The sequence below is a fragment of the Neofelis nebulosa genome, chromosome 15, assembly GCF_028018385.1.
Source record: "Neofelis nebulosa isolate mNeoNeb1 chromosome 15, mNeoNeb1.pri, whole genome shotgun sequence".
NCBI classification, from domain to species: domain Eukaryota; kingdom Metazoa; phylum Chordata; class Mammalia; order Carnivora; family Felidae; genus Neofelis; species Neofelis nebulosa.
In genome coordinates, this window is record NC_080796.1 from 73610160 (window position 1) to 73623906 (window position 13747).

A 13747-nucleotide genomic window follows, 5' to 3' on the forward strand; every position below is an offset into this window, starting at 1 on the left:
GACCTGAGCCGAGATCGAGAGTCTGACGCTTAGCCAACCGAACCACCCAGGTGCCCGCAAGCACATGGCATTTCTGAAAGGGGGGCTGAGGCGTCACTGAGGAGCGTGAAGAATCCGGAGCTCTCCTGGCTAGAGCGGGGCCGCTCTCGTTTTCAGACCTCATTTTTGTCAAAGTACTTCCTTCATGCGCTTATCCAGGACAACTAAGTAAATGATGAAATCAACAAGGGTACTGTGTGCCTGGGGGCTCAGTCGGTTGAGTGTCCAACTCTTGACTTCAGCTCAGGCCAAGCCCCCCGTGGGGCTCTGGGCTGACAGTGTGGAGCCTGCTTGGGATTCTCTCTCTCTCTCTAAATAAATAAAGTTAAAAAAGAACAAGACTGCTAATGAAAGGTGCAACCGATTGTTTCTTTCCGCCTTAATAGTCACTGCTTGTGGCTGAAGTCATTTGCTTACTCTTCATTCATTTGTTCAAGGGATGTTTATTGAGCACCAACTGTGTGCCAGACTCTATTGTAGGCCAGCACAGCCCACGTGGGCTTCCCTTGCGGCCAGGGGTCACAAGTGACACGAGGGACAGTGAGGACGGAGGCGGACGTATATGCACATGTGCTTTGTAGATGGGCTGTTTACAGAAGTCGTCTCTGAGGGCAGCACATATGAGCAGAGACCTGAAAACAGTGAAGGAAGCAGTCGTGTAATCTGGGGAAGAACAATCCAGGGAGAGTGAGAGGTGCCAGGGCCCTGAGGCAGGAGGACACTTGGTGTGTTCAGGAGCAGAGCCAGCCAAGGGGCAAGTGGTAGGAGGTGGGGTCGGTGGGCAGGGGGGATGGAGGGAGGAAGTTTGAACCTTCGGCCGCTGTAAGGACTCGGCTTACAGCTGCACAAGATGGAGCCGTTGCAGGGATTTGAGCAAAGGAGTGGTTTGAACTGACTGAGGTGTAAAGGACCCCCTCCCAGCCCTGGGCTGCCGCAAGGGGACAGAATGGGGACAGAGGACCATGAAGGCTCTTGCCCTGTCAAGGCGAGAGGATGGGATCCCTGGCCGCCGTGATTTAGGACAGATGAACTTTACACACATGGGCGATCTTTGGTGCGGTTGATCCTGAACAGACGTTCATTTCATTTCATTTCAATTTATTTTTTTTAGTAACCCCTACACCCAGCATGGGGCTTGAACCCACGACCCCAAGATCAAGAGTCATACGCTCCTCTGATCGAACCAGCCACGCACGCCCTGAACAACTGTTTAAATCAAGGCGGACACTTTGGCCTTTGAACTCTCATCTGAGCTCTTGTACACACTTGCCCCCCTGCCAAAGAGAGCTCAGGGAGTGCCCACACCCTCAGAGGTCAGGACCTAGCGCACGGTCAGGGGTGAGGGTTGGCTGCAGGCTCTGGGCGGTCACATTGCGAGATCTTTTTCAGGCAGTGATGACATGGGTAAGTGACATCTAGTGGGTTGGCCAGCCGGGCGTCCCCCCAAGCCCTCGCTGCCCAGGCCCCTGGCTGTCCTGACCTGCAGGCTGGCTGCCTTGAATATGTACAGCCATTTCAGGATACCGCCAACTCTGGGCTTTCTTTGAAAGGGTATATAGAACGCACAGGATTTTGAGAGAGGCAGTGGGAGGGAAAGTATTTTTAAGAATCTAGGGGCGCCTGGGTGGCGCAGTCGGTTAAGCGTCCGACTTCGGCCAGGTCACGATCTCGCGGTCCGTGAGTTCGAGCCCCGCGTCGGGCTCTGGGCTGATGGCTCGGAGCCTGGAGCCTGTTTCCGATTCTGTGTCTCCCTCTCTCTCTGCCCCTCCCCCGTTCATGCTCTGTCTCTCTCTGTCCCAGAAATAAAAAAAAAAAAAAAAAAAAAAAACGTTGAAAAAAAGAATCTGGAATGGGGGCGCCTGGGTGGCTCAATCGGTTAAGCGTCCGACTTCGGCTCGGGTCATGATCTCGCGGTCGGTGAGTTCGAGCCCCGATTCGGGCTCTGTGCTGACAGCTCAGAGTCTGGAACCTGCTTCGGATTCTGTGTCTCCCTCTCTCTCTGCCCCTCCCCAACTTGTGCTCTCTCTCTTATAAATAAAAAAAGAGCAAAGCTTTGGGATCAGCTCCATTCCAGGCAGCACGTGGGACACTCTCACTCAGCGCAGGGCCGACCCACAACTCCTCTCAAGGCCTGACCTGCGGCCCTGGCCCCACTGTCACAGCTCCAAGCGGCATCAGGAACCCAGTCTGTCTGGCATCCCTGGGTCAGGACAGCTTCCGCCAAGGAAGGGTCGGTCTCTTTTTTCCTTCCACCCCTGTGGAATCCTGTTCGGTCGCTTCTTTGGAAAGATTCCATGAGAGAGATCCAACCATAATCAAAGGAGGAAGGGGGCTGACTGCCCCTGCCCTGGGAGCCGGGGGAGGGAGACGGAGCCCACACCCAGGACCCACAGGGAGGCAGATAATCCAGCCCAGCAGCTCCAGCCGGGCTGGGGCGAGGGCTGGGGCGAGAGCGGGAGCTTTCCTGAAGGATGGGAGGGTGGAGCCCAGGCAGCGGCAAAGGGGCCCTCTGGAGAAAGGGCTGAGTGTTCTGGCAGCTTCCTCCTAGGCTGGGACCCTCCCTCCACACACATCCTCATCTCCGAGGCAGTGGGCGCCTCCCCTCGCCTTGGCTTCAGTTCCCTGGGGCTCCTGGGGGCCCAGTGCCAGAGCTCAGAAGAGGGGATTTGGCCCACAGAGACCACAGTACCCACACGCAGCGAGAGGCACACCCCACGAGTGTTCTGGACCCAGGACGGCTCTGTCTCTGGGCCAGTTACTGCCAGCTCAGCTCGGCGGGAACCCAGATCACCTGAAAACCTGAGGCTGGTCCCAGAGCTCGGGGGTTTAGGAGGTGTGAGACTGCCTAATCCAGGAGACGCTGCCACTGGCTCCTTTGATCCCCCAGGGACGACGTGTCCCTGCGAATCCCCAAGTGCCAAAACTGCCCCTGGGATGTCTTCCCCAGGTTGGTTGGCGGAGGAGACACAGGCAGGGGAGGTGGGGCTTGGTCGGGGCAGCCCGACCACGTGAAGTTCACAGGCACTAGCCCGGTGCCCTCAGGGAATCCAGGCGGGCTGGGGGCCCTCGGTGCTAGATGGGGTGGTGTAGGGAGTGCAGGGCAGGGGGAGGCCGGAGACTGCTCAGTCTCTCTCTCTTTGACAGCTAACATTTTCCAGACCAGAGCTGGCGCCCGCATGAGAAAGGAAATCAGAGCTGCCCACCTCACACATCTTTTTCCCATTTTGTTCATGCTGCCCGGGGAAAGCCATTAGGGCTCAGGCTGTCTGGGCCTCCCCCCACCGCCCATCTCTAGCAGACTGTAAGGAGGGGCAGGGATGGGGGGGTTCACTGGAAGGACAAGGCCCTAGCCTGCTAAGGGGCCAGACGCTGAACTCTTGTGTCCTTTAACTCCCTGCCCACTTAAGATGGGAATGTAGGGGCAGGGACTGGGAAGCTGGGCTTCTGGGGCCCTCCCCCACTCTGCTCTCACGTCCCCCTGCACCTCTGTCTCCGGGAGTCTGGCCCACTGGCCCTACAGAGAGGCGAGCCTGGGCCTGGTCTGCAGCAGGAAGCATCCTGGAGTCGGGGAAGCTGGTCCCTCTACTATCTAGCTTCCGGGGCTGCGGCCTCCTCCCTGGAGCCAGGCAGGGGCAGGGGCACCCAGGCCAACTACTGGTTGTCACTGCCTGCAGGCGTGCTCCATGGGGCGGGGAGAAGAGGGAAAGGGGAGCACCCAGGAGCCTAGCCGAGGAGTCCTCCTCTAGCCGACCTCCTTCCTGACGCTAGACCCATCAGCCCCTGTTGTCCTGCCCCGGCTCCTGGGAACAGAGTCCAATGCCCTCTTTCTAGCCCCGTCCAGAACCTCAAAGCCCAGACCTCAAAAACCTCGCAGCCCTCCTCTCTGGCCACCGTGACCCCCCTCCCCTCCCTCCTGCCCCTTTCCTGTCCAGTCCAGAGTCTGCCTCTCTGGCCCAGTGCCCACCCTCTGCAGCCCAGGCCAGATCAGGAAGAGAGCACCCACCCCGCGTGCAGCCCTGCAGATTTCCTTCTTCTTCCCGAAACTCCTGATCATCTCAACAGGGAGAGGGATTCCCGGGACCTCTGGCTCTTCTTCAGTTTCCCCGATCCTCAGAGAGCGGGAGAGGAGGCATCTGGGAGATGGCTTGGGCCCCCAGAGCCAGTCCTGTGCAAGACCGCCGTCTGGCCTACTGCCACACTTGTCTCTGCTCTGGCTTCCCTTTCTGCCCTGGGCTGCCAGGGGTTAAGGGGCCGGTGCCCAGCACCGGGTGGGAGTGGCAGAGGGGTCCAGCCCCAGTCACTGGCTCATAAAAGCCAAGAGGAGTTTAACTGCGGGTCACGGTGCTGGTGCCGCCTGACTTCTCCCTCCAGTAGTGCTGCCCTGGGAGGGGGAGGGGCTCCTTCCGGAGGGGAAATGGGGGGAGGGGGGGGGGCGGGAGGGGCACAGCTGGCCAGCGTCAGGCCCAGGCCTGTGCAGCTTCAGATGCTGGCAGTTGCCATCAACAGTGCCAGCCACGCTGGATCCCTGACTTAACGCTGGAGGTTCTCTCAAGAAGCAGGAAGACCAGAGTAAGGGGAGCCCGACTTCGGTGCCTCGTCGCCGACCGCAGCAGGCAAGAATGGGCAGCGGCCTGCGTGGGGGAGAGAGGTGATGCCCTGTGCCAGACCAGCAGGAAGCACCAGTCTGGAACAAAGGCAGAGGGATAGAGAAGCAAAGATCCCGGGGGCAGGGAGCGAGAACAGTGTGACCGGAGGCCAGCTGAGCCAGGGGCCTCTCTCTCGGGGGGACAAGATTCAGTCTGGACACGTCCTCAGCCAGGGCATCCCACCTCCTCCCTCTTGCCTGCCCCGCTCGGGGCCCGGCCCAGCCCTGGGGAGAGCGTTGGCAGCTGGGGAACCAGGCACCAGAGCCGCCCGGGCGCCAGGGCGCAGGACCCTCGTGGCTCTGACTGACTTCTGACTCGGGCAGCCCCGCCCCCCCTCACCTCCGACCGTCTGACCCTGCCGGGCCGCACCCTGCCCTGGAGGTCACTGTCATCCCCTCTGAGTCCAGCTGCCCCTCTCTTCAGGTCACTCGGGATTCTCTGCCGCCCTTTCCTGGTTTGCAGGGAGGTGAGTCGCCTGCTTTCCAGGTCTCTGGCCCTGTCCCCCAGACGGCACCTCGGCTCACTGGAAGCTCTTTTCCAGTCTAACCTCCGTGCGTCCTGCTACAACAGCAATCTGATGTGGGGAGAGTCGGAGCCAGGCCTTACCAAAGCCTTGCAAAGGGCTGGGTCCCTGAACCCAGGGAGACAGACAAGAATGGAACCTTCGCCTCGGTCCTGAGGGGTCAGACCAGACCAGGGGGCAGGAGGCTTGAGTTCACACTGCCCCATGTGGAATGCTGACGGCCTGGGGACCCAGGGGACACCACTGTCCTTCCCCGGCCACTCCTGGCTCTTTTATCCTACTCTCAGACCCCCTGCCCTGCCCTGCTGCCCCTACACTGAGTGGCAGAGACCCAGTGTCCAGCCTCACCTGGGTTTAATTTCTACAGGACTCCCAGCCAACAAACTCTCTGACCCAACAGATGTAATAACACTGCTCAGGGTGAGGCTCTTATACGAGTGCTGAGTTTGGCCAGAGAATCTTCTCCGGTCCCAGTAGGTCGGGGAGGGGAAGGGGTTCATGACTGGGCGGGAGGGGGTGGCATTCGTGACTCTCCCACTCTTTCCAACCCCAGCTGGGCTGCTGGTCCCTCCAGCCCCATCCTCACCGAAGTGTGGTGGAGAGGGGGTAGGGGCAGCTCCTCTTCCCAAGCCCCCAGACCCGTTCCCCCCCCACCCCACCCCCCGTAGGGCACACATCTACATCCACTCGTGCTCACGCCCCTCCACGCAGCCAGGAGCGCGCCAACCTCCATTCCTTCCGCTGCAAAACCCAGCCACTTTCCTCTCAGCCACCGAGCAATGGGAACAAAGCCCCAGAACGTTCCTTTCCTAACTGTTAGCCCAGTTTCCTCCCCACCCCACCCCCATTCTGCCTCGCTGCTCTAGCTTTTCTCATCAACCTTGCGCCCCCTCCCTGAGTTCTCCAAATTCCTGGGGGAGCCCCCAACAGGGGTAGGACCAAGGCTCCTAGAAAGCTAGAAAGGGAGATCGGGTTGCGCACTCCCCCTCCTAGCCCCCTACCCCCCCCCCCCCCCCCCCCCCCCCCCCCCCCCCCCCCGGCAGATCTGCATCAGGTTTTGGTCATAATGAAAAGGCCAGCAACACTAGGGAAATTCCTTCTCCTTATTGATCCTGGAGGGAAATTAAAGCCAGTTGATTGTGACGGAGTGACTGACGGTGGGGTGGGGGTAAAGCTTCCTCCCCGCTGCCCGGTTCCAAGCCTAGCCCCTGGGCTCCCCATCCCCCACTGTAGCCCCCTTTCCCAACCCCCCAGTCCTCTTGTCCCGTTCACCAGTGTGCCCTAAGCTCCCTTCCCCTGCGCTGCCCGTGGGCTCACAGGGCTGCTGGGGGCTGGGACCGCCGGCCTAGCTTCTCAGACCCCATACCCACCCCCTCAGCCAGGTTGGGGTGCCGGGGGCCGGAGCTCAGGCTCAGAGCTGCCAAACCACAAGCACTCACATCTGGAAAAAATTCCCTTCCCAGCCCGACTTCCCTTTGTCTTACTTCTGTCTCTTTGGAACTTCTGGCTGCCTGGCCAAGGGGTGGGGGGGTTGGGGTGAGGAAGTGAAGGGAGGTGTATGGGCCCAGGCCTCCCTGCCCCCACCCCAGAGAGCCCCCTTCCAAGCTCGCCAGGATCCTCAGCCAGACCACATCCCTCCTCTGTGCTCCTGTAGGTCCAGCCTCCTGCTGACCATCTTTTGGGTGAGGTTTTAACATCCTTAGTCACCAGGCCCGTGGGGGAGCCGGCCTGCACCGGCCCTTCTCATGTACAGCAGGAAAGATGCCCACGGAGCCGGGGACTGGACCTCTGGCAGGGGCCTCAGAGGGCTGGTGTGGAGAGGAGGTGGTCGTGGTGACCCGGGTACAAGACCAAGACTTGGGCGCGGGAGCGGGGGGAGGGGTGCATGGGTTCCTGCCCTGTTCCCTCCCCAGGCCTCTCCTCATCCCTTTGGCCAGGAGCCTGATTTCACTGTCAGAACCGAATCCCCCTCCCTTTACCTACAGCAGCGCCAGTGGGTGGGGGGAGGAGCACAGCCGGGCGTCCAACCCCAGGCCCCAGGCTTCCCCCCGCCCCTCCCCTCCACCACCTCTGCTTTTGTCTGTCCTTCCTCCAAGAGCTGCGACCTGCTGCCCTCTTACTGCAGAAGCCCAGGCCACCCCCCCACCCCCACCCCCAGAGAAGCCCTCCCACACAAGCCCAGGACCCCTGAAGCCCGGCTGAAGCACGCAGCTCCCTCCGGGAAGCAGGGCCATCCCGCCGCCATCCATCCCTTCAGTTCAGAGGCACCCCGGCTGCTGCACTGTCTGCACACAGGCATTTTTCAGGGATTCCCCTCTTCACAGCACGGAGGGAGCCCCAGCACTTGTCCAGGCTTCGGTGAAGCTCCCCAGCCCCTCTCCTGGGGCTCTGTTCCGCCGGCCTCCTCCCCAGCCAAGGCCCTCAACCCTCTTGGCCGGTCCAGGGCCCTAAGAAGAAGGGTTCCGAGTCCCAGTGAGCCTGTCCTCCGCCCCTCCCACGGACACGCTGGCAGGGAGGGGCCAGCGCTGGACCAGATGTGGGGCTTTTCCTCGCGAGGGGCCTGGAGCGGGGCCACGTGCGCGCTTTCGCCAAGGGAAGCGGGCCGCAGTCCCTGGGCGCCCGCCGGGCCCGTCCGCCTCCGCGGCTCTACCGTTGGCGGCCTCGGGGCTCCGGGCCGGACCTCCATTTGGGTCAGGCCCCCCCAGCCCGCCCCGCAGGGGTCTCCGCGGGGAGCCGGCCCGGCCGCCTCCTTTGATGTCCCGCTCCGAAGCTGCTGGCGGGGGGGGGGGGGGGGGGGGGGGGGGGAGGGGGGGGGGCGGCCTCTCCTTCCGCCCGTTGGACTGCGCACGGCGGTGACACCTGAGACCCCGCTCCACCCCCTTCCCGGGGCACCCAGTCTCCCTCCAACCTGGGTGGCAGCGCGGCGCGCCGGGGCTCCGCGCCTCGGTCCCCGCCTCCCCTCCCCGCCGCCGCCGGCTGCGATCCCCTGGGGGTCCGGGGAGCCGGGAGACGGAGAAACCGCCTTAATAAAGAGCTCGTGTCAAGTGATGGCTGTGACCTCTGCCCTCCCCAGACTCGCGCCCTGCGGCTCCTGCTTAACCCTTCGATGCCCGCCCAACCCCTGAAGAGGTGGGAGTCTCCCCCGCGCCAGCTTCCAGGGTCCCCAGAGGCCCCCGGCACTGCCGCAGCCCTAAATCCTGGGAGACCGGCCTGTTGGGGGGGGGGGGGCGGGGGGCGCCCCTCCCAGCCCCCTGCAGCCGCTCCGGCAGGGGGCGCCGTTGCCTCATTCGGGTGCCCGGCCCCGCAGCCCCTGGCCTCCCCCGCAGGTCTCTGAGCTCGGGGCGGCCGCCCCGGACCCAATTGGGCCCCAGTGGAGCCGAGCCCCGCCGCCTCGTCTTCCGCAACTCCGGCTCGGAGCGAGGTTCGCCCGCTGGTAGTGCCGCCGGGTGCCGGGCGCCACGGGGCCGAGCGCACCGAGTCAGGTGGGGACCGAGCGAGACGTGACCCTGGGGCTCGCGCTGCAGGACGTGAGACCTGGGTATCTGCGCCCCGGGCCTGGCGCCCCCTCCTCCCGGCTGAGAGCCCAAGCCGAGCGCTCGGCCCGTGTCGCCTCCCCAGACACCCCTGGCGCGGGAGCCAGCTGTCTCGGGCCGGCGAGCCCTGCACCCGGCCCCGGGGCCAGATCCAGAGGCCGGGGAGCCGGGGCTCAGGGCCCCCCAGGTGGGGTGGGGGGCGGGGCGGGAGGCGGAGCCATCTCTCTCTCTCTCTCTCTCTCTCTCTCTCTCTCTCTCTCTCTCGAGCAGGGGCGGGCCCGGCGCAGGGTATAAAAGCTGCCCGCGCGGGAGCCCAAGCCAGCTCCGGGGTTGTCCTGGGACGTGTCCTGGCTCTCGAGTCTCACGACCAGGCGACGGCGACATCTCTCTTGACGAAAAGACTCGGCGTCCAGTGCTCCGACCAAAGCATCATGCCCAACTTCTCCGGCAGCTGGAAGATCATCCGATCGGAAAACTTCGAGGATTTGCTCAAAGTGCTGGGTAAGGAGATTTTCGGGCGCCCGGGGCCTCGAGGTGGGCACGGGAAAGAAAGGAGGGCGGGGATCCGGGCGGGGGAGGTTGGGCGTCGGCGTCCCCGAGCAAGGGGGCCGAGCGCCTGGGTCGGGGGCTCAGGGCCGGGACCTAAAGGTCCTGAGCGACCAGCCTGTGGATCGAGTAGAAAGCACGAGGTCGGTGTCCCCGGGGATGGGGCAGGGGAGCCCCTCGGAGACCTTGCCGCCTCTTGGCCCCTGGCCCCTGGCCCCCCGCGGTGGCCAGTAGCCCAGTCCCCGCACGGCCTCCCGCTTCAGCGCGTTCCACTCTGCGCCCCCGCCCTCCATCCGTGAGACTATTGCTTCCCTAGGCGGGCAGCTCCAGAGGCCCAAGTCTCTGCATAATTATCACTTTCTTAGATTTCAACAAATGGCTTCGAGTGAAACCCCAGCCCCCCATTCCCGAAAAACTGCGGGCTCTCTTCTCCCTCCCTCCCCTGAGACCCCCCCCCCCACCCGCAGCCCTGCCGGGTGTGTGGGTTAAAGGTGGGGGGAGTGGAGGCTAGTCTCACTGCGTTTCCCAGCTCCTGGGTGCCCTGAGGTGTGTGGGGAGCTACCCCAGCCCAGGCTGCTGGGAGGGGGCTCTGGGAAGGGGAGCATTTGGGAAGCCGCCACCTGGGAGCCCTGCGGCCTGCGGGTAAGCATGCCATCCATTTCTAGACTGAACACAGTGACCCCGGTTGGGCAGGGGGAGTGGGGGGGCACTTGTGTGTGGGTGAGTCTGGACCTCCGAAGAGTCTGGAACGCTGTTTCCATCATGCCTGGCCATTAGCTCTTGCCCCCTAACCCCAGCACTCCTTCGAGGCATGTCTCCCTTCTTCCCCACTCTGCCCTCGCTGAAACTAAAAACCAAAATGAAGACTCTCCCTTCAGAAAGCCTAGATGCGTTCCCTCCCCTTGTCTGGATTCTGGCCCCTGTCCCCAGTGGATGAGGCCCGAGGTGGCCGGGCACACACCCACAGGCCCAGCTGGAGACTAAGAGCCCAAGCCCAACCCTGTGGTCTGTCTGTCTGTGGTCTGTTTGTCCTCCCTGCAGGGTCTCTCAGAGCCACGTGCCCTCCTCAGGCCCTGCTGGGGGCAGATTGAAAACAGACCCGTTAGACAAACAGCCCTGGCTGGAGCGGGGTCTCCTGCGAGCCCGGCCTCGCCCAGCCTTGCCTCTGCAGGAACCTCGGCCCCTCCCTGCCCCCTCTGCCCCAGTCAAGGATCCCTTTCCTGGTGAGGCATGCCCAGGTGGTGTTGGGGGATACGTGTCCCATCCACTATGGTAGGCGGGCTGTGTGAGCAGATTCTGTTCCTGTAACGGGGAAGATGGTTGTCAGACGGTGAGCTGGACTTTCAGGGGGCAACACGGTGGAGACAGGGTGGGATGGGCCTCCTCTACCAAGGTGACCGGGCCCGGGGACCTCGGCCATTTCTCCCAACAGCCAAGAAGGGGGCTCCTGGGACCCCTGGGGGAGTCCATCCGCTCTCCCTGTCCCTTTCTGGAACAGAGCAGGTCTGCTTTGGTGCCAAGGGGAAAGAGGATTTGTTTCTGTAGGAACCCAGGTCTGTAGGAGGGCCAGGGAGCTCGGCTTCCCTGGCCCAACCCTGCTTGCCCCCCCCCCCCCGATCCCCACCCCTTGCTTCCCTGAAGGTCTCTGCTCCAGGTCAGGGTGGGGGCGCCCAGCAGGGGAAGCGGGGTGATGCTCAGACACTCCCCTGCCAGGTAGGCCTCCCTGCCTGCTTTTCTTCCTGGGACAGATGCTGTCTCCTGGCTTCGCCACCCTTCTTAGAGACTGGGGAGCAAAGAGAAGGGGTCCAGTGTGGGGAAGGATGTGGGGGGCAGGCACAGGGACTCTGAGTCCACAGAGGCTGAACGAGAAGACCTGACCACTGAGGTCAGGACGATCCTAGAGTAAGGAACATATGGGGGGGAGGGGGGGCAGTGTCGCTTTCCATCCCGCGAGGGGAGAGGAGCCAGGAGGGCAGGTGAGCTCTCGCAGAAAAAGCTCTGGGTTTTTCTTCGACTTCCTTTTCTCAGTAAAAATAATAATAAGAGCTCCTGTTTCCTGAAAGCTGGAAGGTGTACCCAGTGCCGCGTGTGCTAAGTCCTGCACACGTCACCCATGCTGTGGGCTCCACTTTATGCTTGAGGAACCCGAGGCCCAGAAAGGTTGCGTCACCTGCCCAGAGTCACCTGGCCTGCCAGAGAGGCCGAGCCATGTGGATGTCAGGGCCGAGTGGATCTCACTGCAGAATCTCTGGCTTCCCCAGGCCATTTGTAAGAGGGGACCAGCCGCCCCCCTCCTCGTCACCCACTGATAATCCCTGCTCCTCACTTTGGGGAGGGACAGAGACTGGGCACATGAAGGCCAACCCAGCACCAGACAGGGGAGGTGGGTCCGGCAGGAAGGAAAGTGGCCCCTACTTCCTGGATGGGAGTGGCGGGGCCTGGCTGGGGATCCCGGGTCTGGCCTGCCCTTGGGCAGGGGTGAAGACGGTGACTCTGTGGAGTCCACCCCAGCGGAGGGTGTCAAGCAGGGCGGCAAGTGAGGCGAACTGGGCCGAAGTGAGGGCGCCTGCCCTGCACCTCCCTGCAGGGGTGAACGTGATGCTGAGGAAGATCGCCGTGGCGGCGGCATCCAAGCCGGCAGTGGAGATCAAGCAGGAAGGAGACACTTTCTACATCAAAACCTCCACCACGGTGCGTACCACGGAGATCAACTTCAAGATCGGAGAGGAGTTCGAGGAGCAGACGGTGGACGGGAGACCCTGCAAGGTGAGTCCCTCGGGGTCATGGCCTCCACTGCCCTGCCTCACCACGTGCCGTCTTCCGGAGTGTTCTGGGATCCTTCCAGCGGAGCAAATCCCTCTCGCGGCACCCACCCTGCTGCGGGCCCAGCCCACCTGGCCTCTCTCCTGCAGAGCCTGGTGAAATGGGAGAGTGAGAACAAACTGGTCTGCGAGCAGAGGCTTTTGAAGGGAGAGGGTCCCAAGACCTCGTGGACCAGGGAGCTGACCAACGACGGGGAGCTGGTCCTGGTAAGCTGCTCCCAGCTGAGCACAAGCCCGGTGCCACCTTCGGGCTTTTCTGGGACGCTGCAGGGCGCTGGAGGTTCAAGACCGACCGTAGCTGGGCTCCCCACCTCCTGATGGCGCTGCTGGGGAAGGACTAAGCTGTCCCTGTCCCACAGGCTGCTGCCCTGTGGCTGTGCAATGGTGTCCCGTGTGGAGCAAGCCATGTGGGCTGAGGCGGCAGGGTGGCACCTGGGCAATCCGTCCTCACAGCTTGGGGAGGAGTATGTGGGACACAGCCCCGGGCGGTCTATGCCGTCCTCCCTCCCGTGACACCAGGGCATTTTGGGGGCCAGCCCCTGCCTGTCCATTCTGAATCTAGAAGCAGGACCAGGGGCCTTCCAGGTTAACGATGACTTCTGACTTCCGTCCTTTTAGACCATGACGGCGGATGATATCGTGTGCACCAGGGTCTATGTCCGAGAGTGAGCGGCCGACGGTCCAAGGGCTTCCAGAGCCGCCCCCCAGCCCCTGCTCCCTGCCCCACTGCCCTTCCCCCTTCCTTCTAGGCTAGCTCTCCCCTCACCCCGCTCACTCCCGGGGATGCTGGGATGCCTCCAGCGGGGCTCTGCTTTTTGGGGCCTCCCCTTCCTCTGCTCCCCCAACAAAGAGGGATGGATGGTAAGAACCCTGATCACCTGGTCCAGAATCACTCCCCTTCCCCAGCCAGCAGTCCCAGTCCCAAACCAGCCCAGAGCACAGCCCTTCTCTCTGTGAGGGGACCTGAGGGCCCCAGTGGGAAAGATGGCCCTCTGGTTTCCACTCTTTGTCCCGGTAGCCTACACAGTGTAGAATATTTATTGGTTAATTTTATTAAAATGTTTTGAAAAATACAACCCGTCTCTGGCTCCTTGGGAAGGGGACAGATGAGTCGCATGAGTTCCACTTTGCCTCTGAAATGCAGTGTGGGAGGCAGGTGTTCAAGCAGCAGGATGAGAGGAGGGATGGGCCTTCCCCTCGTCCCTCCCTCCGCCCACCCCCCCCACCCCTCCCCTCTTCCAGCCTCCTTCTCCAGTCCTCTCAGCAGGGGCACTCCCACCCCCATCCCCACCCCCCCCCCCGCCCCCGCAGGAGCTGACTCCCACTTTTCCATGATGGCGACACAGCTTCCTCCTCCAATTGTTCCTCCTCTCCTCCAGCTCCAATCTGGGCCACCCCAGGCCTGGCCTTGGCCTCCCACATGGTTCCAGATGAGCTCACTGTTGCCCACAGGCCGACCTTGCTCCTGCCCGGGGCTCCCCCTGATGGGACTCCACTATCTCAGCCCTGAGACCTGCACACCCCCCCTGCCGGCCCCCACGCCCCTTCCCACACCTCCACTCTCGGGTCCAGGCTCTACCGCGTCCTCCTAAATTCCATGGTGACCTCTCAAGTGCCTGCCCCCCTCCCGCAGGCCAA

The 13747-nt window shown here is 62.8% G+C and overlaps 1 protein-coding gene across 1 annotated transcript; it reads left to right on the plus strand.

Moving 5' to 3' along the window:
• Positions 1–9015: 9015 nt before the first annotated feature.
• CRABP2 (cellular retinoic acid binding protein 2) lies at positions 9016–13185 on the plus strand. The gene is made up of 4 exons (XM_058700640.1): positions 9016–9242; positions 11875–12053; positions 12200–12316; positions 12728–13185. The coding sequence occupies exons 1-4, from the start codon at positions 9173–9175 to the stop codon at positions 12776–12778; spliced, it is 417 nt and encodes a 138-aa protein (XP_058556623.1). The 5' UTR covers positions 9016–9172; the 3' UTR covers positions 12779–13185.
• The last annotated feature ends 562 nt before the right edge of the window (positions 13186–13747 follow it).